This window comes from Bombus vosnesenskii, unplaced genomic scaffold (genome assembly GCF_011952255.1).
Source record: "Bombus vosnesenskii isolate JDL3184/JDL3185 unplaced genomic scaffold, Bvos_JDL3184-5_v1.1 scf7180000013304, whole genome shotgun sequence".
NCBI lineage: Eukaryota > Metazoa > Arthropoda > Insecta > Hymenoptera > Apidae > Bombus > Bombus vosnesenskii.
In genome coordinates, this window is record NW_022882953.1 from 4,223,307 (window position 1) to 4,249,075 (window position 25,769).

The following is a 25,769-nucleotide window of genomic DNA, read 5'->3' on the forward strand; positions in this document are numbered from 1 at the left end:
AAACTGTCCTTTATAAGTGGGAGATATATAGGTAAACACGTGAATCGAGAGGGAAAATTTAATGTTATAAGATTTCAATCTTCTATAAAAAAATTCTTCTATAAAAAAATTCAATTCTGGTAACGTATGCAGACACCGTGTGTTAAACGATAATTACATATTTGATTAGAAGATTTGTTACGAGGAGGAAAAAATAATTGTAATTATAAGTTGCTAATTGTTACTTTTCATTAATTTGCAGACGACCAGCTTTCCCGTGTTTTTACTATGACGGTCAATTTTGGACTGGGTGACTGCTTAGATATATACGTATATCCTTGCATATTTTACACGAAACGTTCCTATTCCAGTAGAGTGAATATACATGTGCTAGATGCTGTTTCTACATCGCTTAAAATAAATACTAGTACCTATACTGTTGATAATTCAATGGATCGTATTCAACAGTTTTAATCTGAAAATATTTATATCCGAAGCTAATGTAAAAATACCATTAACGTATTATCACATACTTATATGTATTGATCAACGAAATGATCGTTTCAATTTATAGAATAGCAGGCTCGTAACTAAAAGTTAAGCGATTAACCATCACCATCGTGAAATCTCAGTCGGAGCGAGCGTTGGTTACCATCAAGGAACTGGTACGTAGGTTTGTTATCCTCTTTTGGTTCGTCCTACCCGCTTAGTTTTTAACGAACATCATTTCCGGCAGGTAAAATATTATCCTCCGCCGTGGGCCGGTTTGTCACTGTTTCATTGGAAAATCGATTCGGAAAACATCACCATGGGATGAAGGTAGCAGCGAGATTACCCGGACAGCAGTGAAACGCAAAAGATAAAACGTCGCGACGAATTTTCGGCCGTTGAAAGCCACGACAAGAACCGGCGGAATGACAGGTCATATCTCGTTCTGCTTCTTATTGTTCTTAACGGGCTGCTATGATTGCATACTACCGAGAACAATATCATCGTTCTCAGTGGGCCACGAAGACAATCCTTACTGCCGCATTTGCGCCAATCACACCATGTGCCAATTTCCGGTACGTATTTCCATGAATCGATGAACTTATTTATTAAAGTGACTTGCTGCTTGGGTATTTGTTGCATTTAGAGATATTAATCCTCTGTGCCATATCTGACTCGTTTCGGGAGAATCGTAATTTCTATCATCTTATTGTGATTGTTGATTTATATGGTTGTTGTGAGATGTTAACCTAATTATCGAGGCGAAGGTTAGTAAATTTCGATATCATGTTATGTTATGAGGTTTATTATCTCGATGTTACATTGCATCTTAATGGTATAAACGATGGCAAGTTAGTAATATAATAACATGGCCTTTAATCATAATCGATCATAAAAATAATGAACATCTCCAACTGTTAAGCTGAGGTTTCTTCAATCTCAATGTTATTTTATGTTATTACGTTAGAAGATTTATTGTACCGATCTTATGTCGAATCTTAACGTTGATACTACAAAAATGGCACAAATAACTAATTGGCGATTTTTCATAACAATAAAAATTATGTGGATGAAAATATGAATATGCGTAAAATATGTGGATGAAAGATCCCCTTTTGCCTTGTATCACTGTATTAAGAGGACCAAACAACATGGTACTTTTTATATTTTATCTCGCATTTGCATTTCTCTGGTACTTGCAAATCTCATGTTTTAATCGTCGGTAGTTTTAGTGCCGATGGCAGGAATGATGTAAATAACGGTACAACGATACAAATGGTGTAAATTATATCAGGTTAATGATATAAAGACATGAATTTTAATCAATCCATCATAAATTTGAGATAGGAATAAAGTGGAATGTAATTATTGGAGCAGTTAAATCATCTTTATTGCGATACTTTCACATTTACGCAATGCCTATGCTGTTTGTTCTATCGATGAAATTTTTAATTAATGCAGCAAATATTAATCAGTCCGAGCAAACGTGATACAACATGATTTTGTTCATTTAATTAACCGATACAGCGAGTCAGAAAACGCTGAGTAAGATTATTGGTCATTAATCATCCATTGTTTACTCCCCATTGAATCTTCATTAAATCCACAATTTATCAAGTGCGATGTATCGGTAAACTATAAAAATTGTTTAAACGCATGCAAGTGCATAAAGAATGATCAATATTGAACCATAAAACAGAGTACATAATCCATCGTAGACGTTATTATCGCCGAAATCATATGAAATACGTTGCGTAGAGATCCGCGACAGCCCAGAAATACGACTACCGTATTAAACATTTGGAAAACCATTTAAAGGTTACATGACATTTTGAAGAAGCTGTGTGCGGTTAAAATTTGATTCAAAGAAACGAACGTCTCGTACGTATCGCCCTAATGCAATCTTCTTTACGACAATCTTTTAAACTAAAATACTGTAAAGTAAACTCTATGTTTTAGGATATTTCGTTTTAAATAGGGCAACACATCGATTTATCGTTTAAATCTTCTTCATTTACGCTTTGTCATTAACTCACGAAACGTAATCACACCCTCTTCCAATATCGACTTCCGCTTGTTTTCCGTAAATATCCAACGAAATTCTTGCTTCATCGAGACGCCGCGTTCGCGATGAGCGAACGATACGCACGGAAAACGTCACCGCGACGTCGATAATAAATACGAACGCGGTCGAGGTTAGCGAATCGAGAACATAAAAATCCATCGCAAGTGCGAATTTGCGCAACAGGAAATTCGGGACGACGACACCGCTCGTTATTGTCGACCCGGTGTCACGCATACAATGAGTCTATTCTCGGCGCACATTTTCAGGCTGGAGGATCACGCCGTCACCCACGAAGAATAGCGTGAACGCATTCAGACTAAGGTTTTATAGGGAACGTGAATTCTTGAGACGGGCGTTAATTCGCGATGTCAGATACGTGGTATCATCATTCCGCGCCGGATGCACGCCGATGCTGCCTGCTTCTCGTTGATGAGCATGAAAAATACTGAAAAATACTATGAATCGTTGATTTTCTATGACAGTGTAGCTTTGTATAACTTTACATTTTTGTAGTATTTTTTAACGCCCCTTTGTGAAAAAATTTCGAAGTGTACTAATTAGCAAATTAATATTATATTGTCTTATGGTTAAATTAAAATACGACCAGGGCTGTTTTGTAGAACTGGAACGATATTATTAGGAAAACTGTACAAGATGCAAGTAACAAATTATCAGTATTAACGAATATTTTTGCATGATGATGTCACGTCCCGCGCTGCGCACGCGCCGTAATATAGACTAAAACTAAAATTTAAATAAATTTTAACAGTTTGTATAGAAACCAAATACGAGCCTCACAACCCCCACGGAATAACCCGTCACATGACATGACGCCTCCACGGTAGACCTAAATATAAATAAGCTTAGCGACATAGAAGATAGAGAAATAATTCCTTAGTTCGGAGTAGTTAGTTCTTCAGTTCTTGGTGATTAATTCCTTGGTTCTTGGCGATCAGTTCCCCAATTCTTGGCAAGTAATTTCCTTGTTCATAGCGATTAGTTCTCAATTCCTTTAGCTCTTAATTTCTCAGTTCCTTCGCCTTTCAATTCTTTAGTTCCTTAGCTTTTCAGCTCTTAGTTTCTTTAGCTCTTAGTTTTTTGCTCTCAGTTCTTAAGTTCTTTAGTCCTTTAGTTCTTTAGATTTTAGTTCTTTCTTTCATTAGTTCCCAGTTCTTGTTAGTCTTGTTAATCGATGTGTTTGCATTTGTCAATTATTGAAAATCAATCAAATTAAAATCTTGTAATTAATAAGAGTGAAAACGTATTGCGAACGATTGTAACTTCGAGTATTCGAAATCTCAACGACAATTCTGTCTGTTACGACTGTTCGCGGAGAGACGCGGTCGCTAGGAAAACGCGTCAGCGAGAGGCGTAAATTCTCGCTACGATTCGGTTAATCGACGCCGCGAATTAGTCGTTCCCCTGTTTCGGTTAAGATAACAGAGGTGGTTCAATGAATGTAACACTGTATAGTAAGTTATATATCACCGTTTATTCTAACAACTTGTAAAGAAGACAGTTACGTTGGTGCGTATGTATAAGACGAGTGAGTGACTGATCTACGGGTGTATTCCCGGTCAAAGAATGTTGACTGCTCGAAGAATGTAAAATCAATGATGTTCGGAGACGATGCTGTGGCGGATGAAAGCTAAGGATGAGTGTGTCTAGCGCACGGGACCATCGGATTTGTTGGTGACGATGTTGGCTAAGAGAGTGAGGGAAATAGGCTTCGTGTTAATTGGTTAAATGAAGGTTGGTGGACTAGGAAGGGTCTTAGCCGCCCTCGAGAGAAAGTGGTTAGTGGGAGGAAAGTTGCATCATAGGTGAGAAAAACTAACTTTCCCTTGTCAAGCCGTAGTAGACAATGGTCTTTAGAAATGAGTCGGAAAACAGATGTTTGTTCGGTTTGAAGGGCCTCGACTAGGAAATTCCTGAGATTTATGGAGGGTACTTGAGACTATTGAGGGTACACAGTAAGTATCCGAAGATATCTGGTTGTCATCTTGCCCGCGGTGTGTGGCCTGGTCTAGGTAGAGTGTTACGCGACGTAACACTGTCAATATCCAATTAGAATTAGAATAAACATTTGTTGTGAAGGATATTTGTCCAATAATATAATAAGATTAAGCAAACATTTATTTTCACCAACTTTGATCCTCTCCCGTGCCAGTACTCCTGCGCGTAGCAGGTTAGCCGAAACGTGGAGTTTAATTGCCAATCGCATTAAACATCAGACAACACTACAATTTAATCTAAATTCAAAAATTAACGGCAACACAACCAAAACGAACCAAACAAAAACGTAACAATGATATAACAGCTTTGATAATAAAACAATCAAAGTTTTGCAAGGAAATTTTACTTTCTTGAAGGGAAGATTATAAACATGTAATACAGAAGTGTCTAGGTATTAACCCGCAACAAGGGAATTGTTAACGATTAACGATTAAGTAGTAAAGCAATGTTGAAACGTTTCATATATACGATGTTATTGAAAATTGTAAATAAAGTAACTTGTATATTATTTTGCAATTTACAAGTAGTATGTACTAGAACAGTAGATAGGTACGTTAATTTCAAAATCAATTACATTATTATTATAAATAATTGACGTGTTACACTTAAAGGAAAGTATGCTAAAGCAAAATGCTTATTTCACATTAGTTTACTTTAAATGATATTAAAGAAGACATCAAGAGAGTCTTCCTCGTAGACAACGAATTAAAAAGCACAAGTTAAATAAAGTACAATATTTTTTTTATGCTTCAACTTCTTCAAAAAACGAACTTATGTCACACAAAAGATTCAATTTCCTTCTAATTGTAATTTTATATGAAGACAATTCAATCTTAACACAACTGTATTATAAAATTTCTATTTCGTGTTCCCTTAAAGTCGATCTTTGTAGATCAATAGGTCTCCATTTGCCCGTTTCCCGACCTCTCGATTACTCGCCTTAGAATTGTAATTTTAATTAATAACAAAGGATTTCTTACATGAAAATATGGTAGACAATTACAGTAATGAGCAAAATTAAATACACGGCCTCTAAAACAGTGTAACTTTTTAAAAATTCGACCAAACGAATTGATTTTTTTCCTTTTTGAGAAGTAAGAAGGATCAGTTTACTAGATGACGTGTAAAAAAGTTTTATATAAATCGCGAACTGGCCGGAACTGATAGAAGAAAGTAAAAATCGCTTTTACAACTTTTTTATCTGAGTCTGCAGTAAAGATATAAAGATGAAAGAATTGATAGATTTTAGGCTGAAAGTGACGAAAATTTTGTTTTGGATCGAACTGTGTTTAAACGAAATATTCGTAATATACTCATAATCAAACGTATTGTTTAAAATTTCATGATAGGCTCAGATAAAGACGTTATGAAATGCGAGCTTTACTATTTTCTTCGTGATTCCGCTCAATTGCAATTTTTACAAGGACTTCTTGCACGTCGACTATTAAACTAATCCTCCTAATTCTCAAGAAATAAACTCGTCGTTTGATCCCATTTTAAAAAAGTTATTTTATTTTAAAGAGTGTACGTTCAGTTTCGCCCATTATTGTATACGGAAAATGTCACGGAATAAATAATAATTTACATGTAATAAAAAAATAATTTACTTTCTTACTCGATAATTTTCAGTTTTTCGACGTACTTACTTGTTTCCAAATCGAATTTTCACTTTTCTTAAAATCTAATAGCTAATTTATTTCAGTAAAGAACGAGATTAAATGATCGTTACATCGATCGTAAAATTCGCTTTTCGAAAAACGAATTACCATTTCATACGCATATTCAATTATTTCATATGCACGTTCAGAGTAAAGCGCGACAAGGAGTGTCGACGTTGCTCGGCCAGTGCGAAATTTCTACCGGTTTAAATTTATGAAACGAGGAAATAACGATGTCGAGAACGCGATATATCGAAAATAAGCTGGTGGTAAAGGGTGGATACTGCATTAACGATGGCTATCAGTGTGTGCGTGTGAAATTGCGGGCCATGGAATTTCGAATAACGATGCCGCTATTCCTTAACGTTATTTGTACCAATCACGTTAACTCTCTATTTTAGCGTTTGTTGGACTTTTCTCCCCAAAATTCAACCTACTATTGGCCATATGCAATTAGAATTACGTATCACGTATATGTATTTGTAAAAATATAAAAGCGATTAATATTTAATATTTATCGTTCGAAGTACTATTATGATACATTTCTGTGAAGGCTCTTAATACCAATGTGCATTCGAATACCATATTTCGCTGTCATGTTTAATATTTTAGTTAGACTGATTTAGGTACATCTCGTACATAAATTGCGCTTATGCTCGTACCGTTGAAATCGAGCTTTTGAAATATTGATATATCGGATACAGATTTCAGTTTACGCGCTCATCAATACTTTCTGACTGTTTCCGATTATGAACGCGTTTGCTAGATAGCATGCAATATATTGTGTAATTAGAGACATTGTTGTAATTGAAAGGAGTGACAAATTTCATTGAATAGCAACTTTTAAGCAAGAAAATATATCAGAAATGTACACGTATCCGGAAATTTGTAATGTAGAAAAAGTAATATAAGTATAAAGTACGACTTTGCGTTCTCCTCGTTTTGCAAAAATTGAAATTAAAGTGTATATATCATTCGAATTAATCCTTCCCAAAGACTTTAACATTTTTGGTGGAAGAAGAAAAGCTCATCAATTTTTATTTTTATTTAAAAGATATACAGTTAAAAAAATATGGGTTAACTCGAACTCTTTAAAACACCTGCGCTTTAAAAGAAAACACTTGCGTCACATGAGCCGTTCGGAAACGTCTTAATTTTACTTAATGAGCATTTTCTCTGCGTTTCATCGTTTCAAATCCATAGCCTGAGTTAGTTGCGTGCGATTACAAGCTGGACATTTAGAATGGTGAAAACTGATAGCGTGATAGAGGCTTTTTCTCTATTCGCTCGATCAACGTTAATGCTGGAGGTAGGTGAGAAGAAACCTTTCGATTAAATGCCAAGGTCGATCGCTTTCTGTCGTTATCGCTAATTTCCTTTTAATTCGAGCTTTCGTGGGAGTTTTAAAATTCTCTGTGATATTTTGCGCCTAATTATTTTCTAAATTCCCCGATGCCGCAACAACCAGCGCGTCATCATTAATTCGTCTTGTTTCGATTAGTTGAAATATCGTCATTACTTTAGATTCTTTAAGGCGTTAGAGTATTAAATAGCCGTCTTATTTATCATTTCACACATCTAGATACAGAATAGTAATCGTTCAGAATCGAATTAAATTTATTATTTATTAAAAATAAATTTAGTATTTATTGCAATGTACAGAATTGCCTCCTATTTATTAATAATAAATCCTCCACCTGCATTTAAACATATGAAAACTGTTACTGGTACAAATGCACGTATAAATGCAAACAGGTATAATCGAATAATTTCTGAAAATTATTTATCTATGATCTATAGCATGGCTTGTTAAAATTAGTTCCTAATTTTGCTTCAAGTACCATGTTATCAATGCCATCGTTAGTTCTCCAGCTGAAGGTACTGTGGCGGATCGGTATCAACAGGACGCTGACAGAACGAGGCATCAACGCGGCGCAACACCTCCCGGGCGATCCGCGGGTACCAACCGCCAACACTAGAGGGCTACGACGACAACGAGTCTGTCTGTCTAACTCGCTAGCGGTCGAATATATGAGCGATTGATATAAATACCGCACCTAGCGAGACTCCCTCTATGTCTAAGGCAGGGACTACCGGGCATAGCCTTACTGACGAGTCCACCGGTAGTCCCGGGACGAAACGCACCCCTCTCTCTCTCTTTTCATCCGTCACAGTACTACTTGAGTAACTTCAAATTGCAATCGAATTAAGATTTCATTGCTCTTCAGTTTCCAATAAAAAGTTATGTTTTTTGTTCGTTGCAGCATGCAAATGTTCGTTTGTTTCAGAACCCATTTGCAATCGATGGAATTACGTAAGATAGTGAATTAAAGAAACGTCGCGATATCGTTTCCGTTGATAACGATACTTTTACGATATCACACGATTGCGTTAAATAGAATGCTTTATTGGAAAAATATTTTAGTAGCAGTATCAGATCAAACTTTTCGACACGACAAGAAGTCGCCGCTATATTTAAAATTTCTATTTCTCCAGAAAATAATTATGTAGAAAATTCTTAGAACAATTTTTTACGTCGATCTTGAAACTTTTTGAATTACTCACTTTTTCTGAATCGACGGTTAATCTCTTTTTCTATATTATACTCTGTTTTTTTTCTTTTTTCTTAAATAAGTGTCTTTATTACTTTAAATTGAAATGTATTGCAGAATATAGAATGTATAGACTATAGAATTTTATATATTGTCCGTACAAAAATATGAAAGAATATATACGTATATACTTGATGAATTAATTTAGCTAGGATGCCACACATGTATGTATTTTACGCGCATAAAACAACCAAACAAAGAACACGTAGAACGAAAATCAAGACTGACAGAGTGAATTTCATAGTCTGCTTCTAAAAAATAGAATACCCCTGTGGGCCTGTGATAGACATAAAAAAATGCTTCTTCCTCTGCTATACATCAAAGCGAATTCGATGAAGCATCACGTCAAAGCTCTGCCTAAAGAAAGTATATGCTTCGAGTATCCTCCCACTAAATTCGATAGCACTTCGTATGAAAAGCTTAAAGAGGCTATTTTTATTGAGTACGAAATTCGCAAGTCGATAGCGCCAGTTCGAAGGAACTATGAATCCATATAAAAAGAAGGCTATTGACATTTTAATTTTATTCCAACTATTCGACCCAAACCAAATACATTTGTGTGTCCCTGATAATAATTGATCGTACTAATTGATAAATTTTTGTGTACGTTTCAGAAATTTTAATATGGAAAATGGAAATAGATCTTTTAACATTATATCAAGTAATAGAAATCGTATTTTAAAACCGTAATCTTCGTGAGAGTGAGTAGTAATATGATAGAGTCTTCATACAATATGTATGATATCTGCACTATTCTTGTACTATTGCTACACCAGTTATAGAAATTTCGGTTCATAATTTGCGTTTATTAATACAAACATCCAAGATGTATAACTAATCGGGCTTTCAAATGACAATTTCAATTAGAATGTATAAAAGCTATTTGAAACGAACAGGAAGATTAAAGCAGCGATTCAATTAACAATATCTCGTTTGTTTGTCAAACTTAAAAGACATTCGAATGACGTAAAATTGTTAAAGACAAAGCAACAAGAAACAAAGATATTGGAAAAAATATGATTATAAGAAATAATGAAAGAAATGATCAAAGAGAATAACTATTCCTTTCCTTTTATTAAACAGAAAATTCTACTTTCTTAATATAGAGTTAATAGTAAAACATCTAATGTCCTATCGTAAATCGAAAGTTCGATATATAATTTTCACAGCACGACACGGATGGCACCAGATGCGTGAACCTTCAGCATACTAATCTGAACGAGAAGGATATCGAGACCATACTCGACTGGCACAACGTTTATCGCAACACTGTGGCGAACGGGGACGAAGAGCGAGGAAATCCGGGCCCTCAACGTCCAGCAAAGTTCATGATGGAGCTGGTAAGATTTAGTTTGGTCCGACAAGGCATAATATATGTGGCTATAAAAAGATAAGGGATAAGGTTGGGACATGGTGACGACTGGCATGAACAACATTCAGGTGTTGGATGGCAACTGTAAAGAAATTTCAACCCCCTCTATAGTAGAAAAATTCCCAACTAGTCCCTTTCGACTGTTTTATTTCATAAATCTGTTCATAAACCAAAGTATATTCCACTTCGATACGCGTAAACCCAATGTAACTTATAAACTCGAGTTATAAAAACTTTATATTACAACACAAATAAAAACTGTCAATTAAACGAAAGAACAGTGAATAGCTGTCGTGGGAGAACTTTAGTCCCCCTAATACTTGATTTTCGATCGGTTTCTAAATATGCAAGTGCTATATAAAAGTCAAAAATGGTATCTCATATTTTTGTCTTCTCTTTAAATTAATTTGAGCTTCATAATTATGAGTTCAGTTATGGATATTTTATCTGTGTACTAGAAAATGGATGTATCTGTGTTTCATCACAATTAGATTTTTATGTAAATTCGTATTTTTATAAACCTAATTAAACAAATGGAATCTAAGTAGAAATCCACTGAATATCATAATAAGTACTATACGTGGAATATTTCGAATATTTTCGTATTTATAAGCATTTCTACAATTTTACATTCCCATAATACATTTACATAAATGTTCAAAAGTCTGTCGTCTAATCATAACAATTAACGGTTGAAGCTACATTTATTCTATATATATTAATAACAAACAAAATCGCAGTATGATGCATCGTATAATATCAGTAATTTCTCTCTAGTTACACAGCTATCGATTTTTTCGACCATTTCGAATAAAGAGTTAATGGACTTTTCTGTAATGATCATACTTGTCAGAATCTGATGTCGATATTTATTTTGACAGATCTGGGATGACGAACTTGCTCATATCGCGAGACGATGGGTAGTACAGTGCAACCTTCTCGAGAAAGATCAGTGCAGAGACGTTGGCAAGTAACTCCTACAGATATATTCCATTTTTCATTCCCTTTAGTCTTCCCTATCATTTTTCAATATCCACCGGTATACGTTCGAACGCGAAATTGTTCCGCCTGCAACCAGATCGATGTCAGTGCGTTTCTTCTTTTTACTTCAATTTTTCTTCTTCTTACTTACGAATCTCCCCTACCATACTGTTTTTTTTTCGTCCCGTGTAGTTTGTTTCGACTTCATTTCAATTTTCAACAGCAAGGCGCAAAAAGCGATAGTGGTTCTTATAAAAGAAAAATTCCATTTCGTTTATTGCCTGTCTTCGATGGGTGCACTTGATTGCTCGTTTGATTTTGTCGAGAAACAATCGACGTGCTGTAGATGCCTTCGAAATATTTGTCTAAGCTTTGATAATATATGTAGCGGCACATGAGTCAGAAGATAATTCAAATCATGTTGTTGTTTGCCTCGAAGTATCAAGATCGTTAGGATACACGTAATGTAAGAATAAATAAACTCCGGGCAAAACAATGTCTCCGCTCCGTACAACCGTTAAACAAAGACGAATTCGAATTTTCCGACTCTCCCCCGACTAGTATAAATAAACGGACGCGATCGTGAGCGAAGCAGTTATACGAGTTATACGAGTTATCGATTAATGTCTACGAGTTATCTGCGAGCGATTATACACTGTCTTTGCGAATACGTTTGTATGAGCGACTTTGGACATTGTCTATATTTATTTATAATTTATTTAATTTATTTCAAATATATTTGACGGGCTGCAACAGCAAGTTCTCGTTACCTATTTATCAATCCTCTACAATTCCTCTACATATACATCATCGATTAAAAGTTTGGAATCATTTGTTCGGTTGCTGTAACATAAATTTGCAATTTTTTTATTCATTTCGGAAACAGTTATATAATTTAAGAGAATAATATTACATAGACTAATTTAATTCGACAAAGCATCTTATTCTCCTTTGGTATATTTTTAAGGACAAAAAATGTATTTTAAAGTGGCTTAAAATTATTAACTTTATTTAATTAATTCTTATACTTATTTCAGTATACAGAATTTTCAAGCGTTTAACTGGTAATGCATGGAAACAATTCCTTTGTTTTACGTATTGTTTTATATCGTTCGGTATATAATTGAAACAGATTCTCTTATTTACGCTCACCGCGGAAAATATAAAGTTACCTACAAAAGAAAACCGATTGAAACATGTAAAAAACTAATTATGCGTAGATATATCCTGTTAGAAAAAGCATGAGTTTGTAGAATTCCTTTTGTCCGAAAATGTTTCTAATACGTTAATGAAATTAAAAAGAAGAAAGAGGAAACCCGCTTGAAAAGATTATTTAGTTCTGTTCCGCGTAAATATTTCAGCAGTTAAAACGATAAAAATATAGCTAATTTAAAATATCGGCTTTTCATTATCAAACCAGACTCGTTGATTCAACCAATTTAAAGCAAAGTACGCAAAACGTAAAATAAACACAATAATATCAGAGTAACATCAACTTGAAATAAAACAAAGTAAAGTGAAATATGAAAGCGAATATTGCATATATAAATAAACAATTATGGTACGAAAAGAATACTAAACGTAAGAAATTAAACGGATCGTTTTATTAAACAAAAAATAAAAAAAAAGAAAAAAGAAAAGGAAAAGATATCAAAGGTATACAAGATAAAAGATATACAAGATATTATTAAAAGGTAAATATGTATTAGAGCAATAAAATAATTAAGAAAATATTGTATTACATAATACAACAGTAAAATAATAATGCAACAAGAAAAATATACATATGAAGGGCCCAGTCAAATGGCAATGTTCCATTCTTTTTTATACTGAATATGTAGTTGTTTTGTATATTTGAGCCCTTATAAGTACAGTAGAACCTCCATTATTCGAACATCGATTATTCGAACATCGATTATTCGAACATCGATTATTCGAACGTCCGATTATCTGAACATTGCATCGGTAAACATTGTACACATATTTTTGTCGATGAGAAACAAGCTAGTATATTGTCTGTATTGCCGATATATTGTCAGTTGATTTTTATATTGCACGCTAATATATCAAAACATAAGCGTGCCGTTTTCACTTCAGGGGAGACGTGAAATAGTGACTCGATTAGGCAGTGGTGAAACACTAAGTGAAATAGCAGTGGTTTGCGGAATTAGTAAATTAACAATTTGTGACATTAAAAGATCAAAGTGTAAAATCTTGAAGAAGACGACATTTCCACAAATGATACTCCTGCGAAACTATTAACTTTAAAAAAAGATATGAGACTTTGCAGCTCACAAGGATTGGGAAAACAATGATGAATAAAACTTACGTATATAATTCTTGTAATATGTAACAAATTATAATTTTTTACGTAGAATGTAGTTAAATACGAGTCGTTCGATTATATGAAAAATTCGATTATCCGATCATCCTGAACGAAGTTAGTTTGGATAATCGAGCTTCTACTGTATCTGTAATAACGTTTGACAATGAAAGAATAACATTCGATAGCGAAAACTTAAACATCGCACACAATCTTTCCAAATTAAAGATTTTATCAGTTTTTTCTGATTTTTTCGTATAATAGAAAAATATTCAAGTGTAACCCTCGATATATCACGGCACATGACATTCAAACCCCCTGGTGCGTTCTGGATTGCGTAACGCGAGTTTATAATTGAGATCTTGCGAACTATCAACAGGATTCCAGCGAATAAGCCGGTAGAGTTACCTCCGGATGAAAAAATCCGAAAGATTGAAATCCGAGGAGCATATGGGTCATGCAGTTGGCTCTCTTTTATCAATTCAATGACCAGAATACCTTTTATTAAAACAGTCTCGGGTATGAGACTGAAAACCGGAGGTCAGTCATACGTGAACCAGATCTAACTAATTTTTAAAGTAAGGTAGTTTATTTGTGGCAGCGATTCTGCCCGCAAGAAATATATAACAATTATATTATTCTATATTATATTTACGCCGCATATATTTTTAATCACTGTTTATAATATCGATTATTGATATTATGTTAATACTATTTATTAATAACAAAATTAATATTTATCAGCATGAATGTTATTATTAATTGATTAGTAGAGTCATAGTACCCGTAATTTAGTTTATATAATATTTAACACACTAATACATAATCCGATATTTAAGTATGTTTGTCGCATTAATTTGTGAAGCTATTCATGTGGTTTCACAAATTCCCAGGATTGCAGGTCTGTTGCTAACAACAAATTTCAACACAGCTTCTTTTAACAAACGTTATTCGATTATTTTGGCATTTTGATGCATAAATCTGAAGTATTTACATTTGCTGGTAACAAATGAATTCTTTTAGCGTAACAATATTTCCAACAGATGAAAAACATTGAATAAGATCGAAGTTACCGATGTTACTAGTATCATTAAATATTCCATTGCTGATTCCACGATCGTCGCGTTCAACTTTAAATTAACTTGGATTCAGGGAAATAAAATTTACACCGATCGAAGTATGCATACGTTTAATACTTACACGTGCATTTAAAATTTGAATACAAAAAATAGGGCTCTACTGAAATTTTATCAATAAAGCAGAAATTTCCCTCTATTTTCACTGAATGAATTTATACTTGTTCGGAAAAATATCGACGAACAACATAGTTTTAGCAAAACATATACAATATGCACGCTTGACGAAGGGGAAAAGCAAAAAAAGACGAATCAAATGGATCTACCCGACTAAGGAATTTAATTGATTCAGTTGTAACCACGTTTCTATTTCATTATGTTAAGATAACAAAATTAAAATTAACTCAAACATAATACTCGAACGTTGTTTTTACACTGAAAACAAAATCCAACTTCGAAAATCTACTTTCATAATTCAGAAATTCCGCTCTGTCAAATACCTTGATCTTCTTTTGGACAACAAACTAAACCGAAAAATATATATTCAAGAGAAAATCAAATAAAAACTGGCAGGAAAACTATGAACTCATGACCAGCAATTCCAAACTGAATACAAACAGTAAACTATAAATTTACAAATTACCGATCCCATGTGGTCATATTGAATTCAAATTTGAGGCATGGCTGCCAAATTCCGTATTAAAAAAAAAAAAAAAAAATAGAAAATCTACAATCGGTTCTACTAAGAACTACGTTAAATGTACCGTGGTATATATGAGACGATGACATAAGGAAGATACTAAAAATCCCAACAGTGGAATAGGAAATTAGAAGATATTCGGAATCACATGAATACAGATTAAACAGGCTACAAAAATCAATTTGACAAAAGTTGTTACTCAGGTTTCTAAGAAACTTCAAAGGAAACACCGTTTACATCTATTTACACCTAATGATTAATAATTGATAATCGATACCGATACAACATTAACTTTCACTCTGACGATTAGTATTATAACGATAAGTATCACCATAGAATAAATGCAAGTAATTACAAGCATACAATTAGAAACGTTTGAATAAAGGAACATCCGAAGAAAAAGAATTTCATTATGTCATTTCATCGATTTGAACAATTTGTTGTTAACGAGCCATGTCTCGGTACAGTGTTAATGACATTTCGAAATGTTTCGTATAACTGCATATACATAAAATGTTTCTAGGAGTGTCAGAATACTTTCGTGAGCCACTTCGTATCATTCAATCGTTTGGAACCTAAAATTACAGGTGATAACAATCCGGGTGTCTATCTTTTGTAGAACGATTCGGAGTGTGGCAGAACGTGCACGTACTCGACATGTACAGCGTAGGAAACACGACGTCCACCGCGAGGATTCGCTTTCATATTCAATCATGGTACGACGAAGTAGAAGACTTCGATTCTGCGGAATTCGGGTAAGCTCTTTGCGCGCGTTTTCGTACGGATTTTAAGGCAGCGTCGTTTTTCCTCTTCTTTCTTTTCTTTTCTTTTTTCTTTCCTTTTTTCTTTTTTTTTGTTTTTTAAGTTCTCTTTTTCAATCTACCCTTTTGCACGAGTGTGCGAGGATGAACTTCAGCAGAGAGATCCGGTGTGAAAGGCGTTATTCGAAAAGAATAAAAGTGAGCGCGTAGCCGTGCTCCGCACCGATTCTGTGTATCGTGTTAAATTGAATTTCATTTGTATGGTAGTCTTTCAGTTTTTTGAGATTGGGAGGATTGTTGTATAGTTCAGGTTGCTGAGTTTAATTGTTCTATTGTGGCTGGTTTAACAAGACACAGTAATTGAATCGGTGAGATCGGGAACAAACAAGTTTTTTTGGTGGGGGCGGGGGGGGGGGGGGCGAATTATTCGCTGAATCATATTTTTCGCCTGTAAATTAGTGCGGAATTATACGTCACTAATACGTTAAATGAGTGCATATAAGCAAAAAATGTGTACATGTGTATGTGATAAAATAGGAAAAGTGATTCGTAAGAAACGTTATAAGTTATATTTGTTTCTGAAAAGTGACTTGTAATGTTTTTAATTCAATTGCGGGGAACATGAGGGGGAAAGCGAAGATTTGGAACGTGGCAACGTAGTTAATTCGAAATCGATTTATTCTTTAGGAAGGCTGTGGAACTAATTCTTTTCCATATATATACATTTTAATCTGTCTATTGTATGGAAACAAAAATATGACTCCCCAACGGTACCTTAATACTAGAAATACTACAATACTTAATATTACAAGTTAAAACAAAATGTTTTTTTACATAACAATATAGCAAATAAGATTTGAATTCCACTTCGCTTTCTTTCTTAATGGTACATCAATGAATCTTTGATTCTGTGAGAATATTTAAAAATAATCGCCAATATTTTGCTATTCGTTTCTGTTACTATTTATTATAATTTGCAGGCTATGGGTTTATACAAAATCATATTTTTATGAACAGAATCAAATAAATTGGATCCTAATAAATGTCTTCTTCTTTTAGATATTTTAAGGGTCATTTTATTCTGAATGATTGAATACTTTATTTTTATACATAATTTAAATCAGTTATAAAATTTCATTCATGAGATATAAAATCTTGATGAGTTACTTCCTTCAGTCACTATTTCTTTTATAGAAAGGAATGATTCGAACGATGGAAGAGAAATTGACGGAATAATTGGAACGGCGCCAAAGATTGCCAAAGATCTTGTTTTCCTTTTCATTCCTTCTGTAGGGCGTTGAAGTATCGAAATAGTTTGTCGTTCAGAAATATTGATGCGGATTTTATTGGCCCCTGTGGAATGACTAAAATCCTGAAAGTCTGCAAATACCCTGATATGAAAAATTGATACAGGAGTAATTTGATCTCGACGATAATAAGTCATGTCATGGTTTAGGATTACAGGAAGTGCTTGAAACAAAGCCTTCAGATCAAATAGCCATGAACCTAAATAGAAGATTAACAAATTGAAAATCCAGATATCTAATTGGGTAGACTAGAATAGATCAAATATTTCTTTATACGCTTATAATTAATCTAAGACTAATCGATAACAAACTTGCAATAATTAAAAGAAAATTCAACCTATAGATACATTCTTATGAGGCAAAGGTACTTGTACAAATTATTTACAAATACGCGTACACTCAAGATTTTAGGTACACAATTTTGTACAAAAACATCCCGTATTTTGAATTGTAACAAAAGCTTTCCCATATTGATGATGCAGGGATGTTATTTAATTGTGAAATTATATTAAAAAGTGGTGTTCGAATAGATATCTTTGTTCGGTTTTGTAGCATTAAGCGGCTTTCACAAACATATTCACGGTGATTTACCACAGGCAAACGATTGACGGATAAGTATGAATCGTATGTAATTTAACAAGATAGATAGGATTTGATTAAAAACGTAAAAAAAGCGAGAAATACGGCCAGAAAAGCAAATGAAAAAATGGATATGCATTAATCACATCGGCGCGACTTTATCACGACGTAAACTCGTTATTTGCATTAACGGCGGTTCGACACGCAAAAAATAAAAAGGACGAAATGAACGTAGCTTTATGATTTCGTTGTCGTTTGTGACATAATGTTTATTTTTATATTGTTAATGAAACTAATCTGCCGAATATTGGGAAACAAAGGATATTTTCCGCTGACGGAAATTGCACGGAGAGAAGAATATTTCGTGAATTTTGTATTTATTGGTATCTACTACGATATTTCGATGGTATTATTATTTCATCAGAGAGTATGATATTTTATACTACGATATTTTCAGGATGCGCCGTGCAGTTTTGTGGCTATTCGGAGTACTTAAGCATTTATAAAACATGCTTTTTCTAGCCAACGTAAATTTTCAAAATCTTTAAAAGGATCGAAGACAGAAATTACATATGTAGCGTCATTTTATTTAATTTTATAATTAGAAGTATATTAGAAAAGAATGGCAAAATATATTTTTTGGAACATACACATAACGATACAATAAATAAATACTTCTTTCATTATTTTATTTTTTATAATTTTTTCACCATTCAGTGCTCTTCCATTTCGCAATCAAGCTTGAAAATCAAAATAAAAATTACAAAATATAAATATGTAAGTATATTTCTTCATATCTTCGAATTACAGAAAGCAGTAAATCGCGTAGAACAAGACAGGAATCGTCTTATGAAATACATGACATAAGCTTTTAAATGACTTTAAGGGAAAACGGGTATGACTCGTAAAATTCAATGGAATTCAATCACTTCCCTTCCATCTTCAGGAATCAACAATAAATAGCGCAGATACAAAGGGAGTCAAAAGACACAAGGCCTTTCACCGTACGTTTGTCGTGTGATAATACCTCGTGTATACGCGAGCCTGTGTACGTGTGAATGTGCACACAAGTCACGTGAAAATCCACACGTATTGCCATTCTGCACAGCATGCAATAGCCTAAGTTGAATTGATCGAAACGACTTTTATCTGCCAAGGCTTTCACTTTGTAAGTGGAACTGGTCGATGCAGACACTGTTGACTTGTCTTTGAATTTAGCAGAAGGTTTACATTGCCTCTTTCTCTAGCCCTTTCCTTAACTTTCCACTCTGTCTTTGCGTGTTTTATCGCAACTGTCTATGTACGACAGACGCATTTCGCTTACATCGAATCGACGTTGCCTAGGAAAACACCGAAACATCGAGCTTTCATCGTCGATCTTAATGAAAATCCTCTGTATTATGGTTTGTATAATAATCTGTACTACAGTGGTAGTAGATTGAAATTTTCAAATCGCATCGTTAATATCGTTTTGCTGAATTTGCTTAATTTCTGATTGATTAAATTATTTTCTTAATTCTAATATGCTTCAGTGAGACATAATTATCGTAGACTCTCGATAATTATTATTAGACTATTGATAGATTCTGTTTAATTCCAAGTGTCAAAACTAATGCATATGCATGTATCGGTTTTAATTGGTCCATTTAATCATATATGTTGGTACAGTAATGAATCAATTTTAGTCAAATTTGATTGATCAAACTAAACGGAAATGGATAAATAGAATCATATCGAATGACATCGAGCATACAGTAATAAATGGTATAAAATAAATTTGTCGGTGGCAAATTTGTGCAATGTTAGGAATAATTATAAACAATTTTCAAAATTAGATGTCTCTACAAGCGAATTTTAGTAGCAACGTGTCGTATATTTATTACATAGGCTATTAAAAATCCAGAACAATACGTAGCTATCACCTTCAGTTTTATTATACGTATCGCATGACGTACAAAGTATTACATTTTTCCATAACTGTTCAAATTTTATTTATTGGGATGGCTCATTAAATACCAAGCCCAGTGTCAAATGGAGCTACGACTTTTTCCAATTTGAATATCATACAATGTTATCAACCTTCGCATATAAAATTTCACACCTCATACACATCACACACACACACACACGCACACGCACACGCACACGCACACGCACACGCACACGCACACGCACACGCACACGCACACGCACACGCACACGCACACGCACACGCACACGCACACGCACACGCACACGCGCACACACACACACACACACATATATATATATATATGTATATATATATGTCGGAGATGAAAGAACACCGGAGCCTTTGGAATTTTGGATAATCCCGCAACATTGTAACCTAGAGTCTACTATAGCTGTAATTGAACAATTGTAGTTATTCAACCCGATTGTAATTATTCAAGAATTGTGATAATGAGCTTGGGCTCGAGGCGACAGTCAGTCGCCGAACGTAGCCGCGGTCACGGGATGAACGCTTTGCCTAACAAAGGTATGAAGTAATTCTATAGGTCTCCTTAAAAGAAATATTTGTGGCGACACGCGACAGTAAACATTCCAACGGTTTCTGTCCCGTGGCTCGCCACGTGCAGACCCTATTCTTCGAGTAAGATGATTGCCAGATGTCGATGCGTCTCCGCAGTACATGTTCGGCTAGCCCGAGGGCCCGTTATAAATCTTAAGGTTTAGTTAACTAAAGTCCTTCAAACAGACAAACGGTCTTTGTCCCAACTACGGGAAGATAGGGGAGACATATTTTTCAACGAGCGGCGTCTCCCACTAGCAACTTTCCCTCGAGGGCGGCTAGCATCCTTTTCTAACCACCGATATGGAGATTAACCAATTAGCAGCAATACTTTCTGAACGAAGGCTTTTCTCGACGAATCCGATGATCTCGTATCCTTAGACACACCCCGTTATAGTTTTCCTGTGTGGCATCATCGGGACGGGAAAGGCATTCTCGCTCGCGATCTCATTGATGAAAGGAGTAACTTTTTACAGTCAGTGAATATTACGCGTCCGACTTAGATTTTGTGAGTACGTCCATCTATCATCCCGTCGACCGCGGATTCGTTATTGAACCTAGGATCATTGTCATTAGTTTCTCGAGTACCTAACTACCACGGTTACTTGTCCGGTTCTATGATAATCGTATTTGCACTAGTCAATGTCTTCTCTATTGCATAACGACAACGTGTAACCCAAACGAAGATTCGTTTCACGCCCCTAACCCTAATTCTTAATGTAAACCCGACATATATATATATATGTCACCATTTTAAGATTCTCAACCGAAGAGCTCAATAAGTATTGTCAATGCGATATTGTCAATATTTACTGATGAATCGCATTTTCGTTGAGAACCATAAAATATTGACAATAGTATCGATTGTCTCAGGGCACCACAACCACCTCATCTTACATTGCAGTTTCTATGCTTCTCTCTCAAAACCTCCTCATTTACAATCCCTCGATTTCAGATTGGTGAATTTCGCAGCGCGGAGCAACCTGTCTTACATTCCGTTCGCGTCGTCTACAATTAGGCAGATCGGTTGCGGTCGTGCAATTTACACGGGCAGGTCCGGGCAATCGACAAGCAGTAGCACAGACACGCCAATAGCCGGCCGTACAATGGCAGTTGGATTCGGGGATCGCGTAGAGGCCCTCGTGTGCAATTACGGCCCACTCGATCGGAACACTGCAAGAGAACTGTACGAAGATGGTGTGCCGGCTCTTTGTCCATCGGGGACGATCCGCAGCTCACGATACCGAGCCCTCTGTCGTAAGTGTTTCCTCGTAGAGATGTTCCCGCCGCGGAACTCGCGCGATCGTTGTCGCTTCCTTTCTCTTCTCTCTGTCCTCTCCCTCGCTATGTCTGCATACAGCGCTTGTTAGCTATTTCCTTGAATGACGATTCTTGCGACGACGCGACTACGCGACATTAGAATTGTTTTCATGGAGTATTCGGATCGCTGGTCTCACGGGAGACTGGCTTCAGGTTATTCGATATATACGGAGTGGGCTAGTTCTGCTGCCGCAAGCTAACAGGAAACATAGGACACGATACGTACAATCATCATTAAAAGTCTATGCAACAATTTGCCACAACAAGAGCAATGTGAAATGTTTTCGTTATCGTAAATAACGGCATATTTAGGCTGCGTGCGCGTTGGTGACAATTCGTCACGCTCCCGCTCGCATCAATCGCAAGTTCAATTGTTTCTTTCTCCAATAAGCAGTTAAATGCTAGTCTTGCAATCATCAAATGCGCGTTTATATACACGTAAACGAATGTCTTTTCGTGAACGACGAAAATATCGCGCGACAAATTGTCACCAGTGCGCGCGTAGTCTTTGCGATATCGAAATGGTCGAGGATGAGAAAAGATGTCGTAGGGTAAGATTAAATAAGGGATTTAATGGTAAAACGGCGCAAGTAGATCTTTCCAGGTAGATTGCAGAAAATTGCTGCGACAAGCTACAAAGGCTATGCAAAGCATTTTTGTAATATCGACAGTTATTTCCCAATGAAGAAGTTTTTTATGAGATTTTATATTTCACTTTCGTGGAATTAGATAACCAAGTGAAGGCACTTCTAAATCATACGAAATTTAATATACTTGAACATAATTAATTAGTAGGTATATAAAAGATACTTTCTTCCGACACTGTATCCGAACTCAGTATGCAACTACGATTTAATAAATAATTTCGATATATTATGTATGGATTTCATAAACATTTTAGTGAATCAAAATAGTCTGCCGATTCCATGAGATTACAAGTGTGACTCTTAATTAATTTGATTAACTTGCCATTAGTTTCCAATATTCATTTATACTATATATATTTTAACGCTATTTATGTACAGTTCTACAGTGTTTACGCATCGATACTATGTAAGATATACAGAACGGAATGTAATACTATTGACACTTCAATTGTTTAAAAATGTAGCAACTATGCCTATCAAATTGCCGCTTATCAAGTTTCATAGAATAACACGAATTGATTTTAAGCAGATCTCACGCGAAAATAATAAGGCTAATTCAAGAATAAGATCGATTTGTTCGGTATTCGCATGTTAGTAGGACAAGACTGAAGTTGTATCGAAATAGTGTTTCACTTTGCTTCATCGATCAAGTCTATCTTTATTTGCTACATTATTTTTCAATGACTGCGAGAAAACGAGAACGATGTTGTTTTTGTCGAAATCTTAATATAACACGGTGTTACGTCGCGTAACACTACCTAGCCGAGGCCACACACCGCGGGCAATATGGCAACCAGATGTCTTCGGATACTCGCAGCGTATCTTCCATGATTTCAAGGACCTTCCATAAATCACATAGATTTCCTAGAAAAGGTCCTTCAAACGAAACAAACATCTGGTCCGGAGGAATTTCTAGAGACTATTGTCTACCACGGCTTAACAAGGGAAAGTCAGTTTTTGTCACGTACGCTGCAACTTTCCTCCCACTAACCACTTTCTCTCGAGGGCGGTTAAGGCCCTTCGTTTAACCAATTAAAAACGAAGCCTATTCCCTCACTCTCCAAAATAACATCGGCACCAACGAATCCGATGGTCCCGTGCGCTAGACACACTCATCCTTAGCTCTCCTCCGAGACAGCATCGTCTTCCAAGAGTACTGTTTTTGCATCCTTCGAACGGTCAACATCCTTCGAGCGGGTATACACACCCGCAGATCACTCAGTCACTCACTCATCTCGTACATACGCACCAGTGTAACTATCCTCGTTATAAGTTGTGGAATAAACGGTGAAATATAACTTACTACTGTGTCATATTCAAATCAACCACCTCTGTTATCCTAAACGAAACAGGGGAACGACTACTTCGCGGCGTCGATTCACCGAATCGTAGCGAGAAGTTACGCCCCTCGCTGACGCGTTTTCCTCGCGACCGCGTCTCTCCGCGACCGGTCGTAACATTTGGTCCTTCGAGCCGGATTATCAGTGGCCGTGGATAGTTTTGTCACCCATCCGGTCGTAACATTTGGTCCTTCGAGCCGGATTCAGTGACAAGTGATAAGTGTGGACACGTAACCGGTCGAATCATTCGATCCTCAAAGCCGCATCACGCGTCAAGTGAAAAGCGCATACCAGTGACACCCACTATCATACAGTGCCACGTGAATCCAACATAACCAGCAGCGGAAGCGTTCCCCCCCCAGCGAGGTCACTAACGTCAAGGATCGTCACCCTTGAAGAGGTATAATTCGGTGGTTAAAACGCAACCACGCAACCTCCTGCCGCAACTGGACAATCTTCAACAGAAGTAAGTTATAACCATTCCACTCTCAATTATCTAACAAATAATGGCCACCGGAAACGAGCTTACCGCCTTGCGTCGACGCCGGAGTTATTGCATCGGCCACTTTACACGCTTATCGAAAAAACTGGATGAAATCGAACAATCCGGCTGTCCGCGAGAGAACGAGCTAATTCAAATCAAAAATCGTCTGAAAACATACGAGACGGAGCTCCGCGCCATTCAAAATGAGATCGTAAGCATAGACGAGGAGGAGTCCGCGCGCGGCTTTGAAATAGCCGACGAGTACGAGAGACTAGAACTCCGAGTAATTACTCAACTGAGCAACCTACGACTAACCACGACGTCACAATCGACAAACGACGAATCAGCTGCCGGTCGCGAGTCTGCTTCGCTTAAATCACCGGAGAATCATTTTCCTGGACACAATGCGAAGACGCCATCTTCGCCATTGCCACAAGGGCCCACGGATAAGGGAAGTAACAATGACTTAAACAAAACACGCAACGCTATTCAAACTCCGCCGACGGAGAAGATCGCATCGACTCGAACGCCGACCTCGCCGCGAGTCACGCGCAATTCATTGCACAATACTAGCAGCGTGTCACCTACACGCAACCTGACGACAACCAAGTTCGCGTCCTCATTATCTCAACAATCGGATTTAACGCTGCCAAACGCCTTAAATCAGAAAACGCTTCCCATTCGCAAATCATCGCATCACACTCGCAACGTGTCACCTCAACGCGGCCTGACGACAGCCACATTAGCATCGGCAGGAACTGAACAATCGGATTCAACGCTACTAATCACTTTGAATTTGACCAACTTCAACGAGCCTTCGGACCTGAAGAAAGAGAGGGTCTCACCAGACGACAAATCGTTTTCGAGCTTAATCTCACAATTTGTTACAGAACATTCTATCTGATCCCAACGATTCTCTACTGAGTTCACAGAGCGCCGTACCGAACGAGTCGCGTGTCACAGACTTCTCCCTGAAGTCACCCTTGGCTGCAACGACGCTACCACACTCTCCAATGGCAAAACAAGTCCCAATCACGACGCCCAACGCTTCTCCTCTACCAAGAATCATCACTAAGAGAATGCGATTCGAGCGGGTCATCGGGGGGAGTCCAGCCTCCCAAACAACCTCAAACCGCCGCACCGCGCTTGATGAAACTTCACCAAGCATCACCGACGTTCCCTTCGACGATACTTCCTGGGCCGAGGTGTTTAACGACACTTCCAGAAGCAAGATTCACGACACTTCTTGGGTCGTGAATCTCACCTGGAAATCGCTCGGCATCGACGAGGAAGACGGCAATCTAGACTACAAGGGAGACAACGTGCTATCCAGGCAACGGGCCTTCGGTCGCATCGCCAAGTTCACCCTGGGGACGACAGCATCATCCGGACAGCTGTGGTTCACACGGCAAGGAGCATCTTGGATTGAGGTGCCACGCAGCTCGTCCTACCATCGAGCCAAGCCGACCCAGCAGAATACGGGTCATCAACAATCAACATGGAGTTCGACGGCAGCTCCAATTAACTTCA

The 25,769-nt window shown here is 36.5% G+C and overlaps 2 protein-coding genes across 2 annotated transcripts; both read left to right on the forward strand.

Annotated features, from left to right (window-relative positions):
• Positions 1-695: 695 nt before the first annotated feature.
• Positions 696-11,569, forward strand: LOC117234371 (venom allergen 5-like). The gene is made up of 3 exons (XM_033495495.1): positions 696-1,043; positions 9,989-10,159; positions 11,073-11,569. The coding sequence occupies exons 1-3, from the start codon at positions 894-896 to the stop codon at positions 11,163-11,165; spliced, it is 414 nt and encodes a 137-aa protein (XP_033351386.1). The 5' UTR covers positions 696-893; the 3' UTR covers positions 11,166-11,569.
• A 4,215-nt stretch (positions 11,570-15,784) lies between these two features.
• Positions 15,785-21,818, forward strand: LOC117234225. The gene is made up of 3 exons (XM_033495211.1): positions 15,785-15,812; positions 15,891-16,026; positions 21,404-21,818. Exons 1-3 carry the CDS (start codon positions 15,785-15,787, stop codon positions 21,816-21,818), a joined length of 579 nt encoding a protein of 192 aa, XP_033351102.1.
• The last annotated feature ends 3,951 nt before the right edge of the window (positions 21,819-25,769 follow it).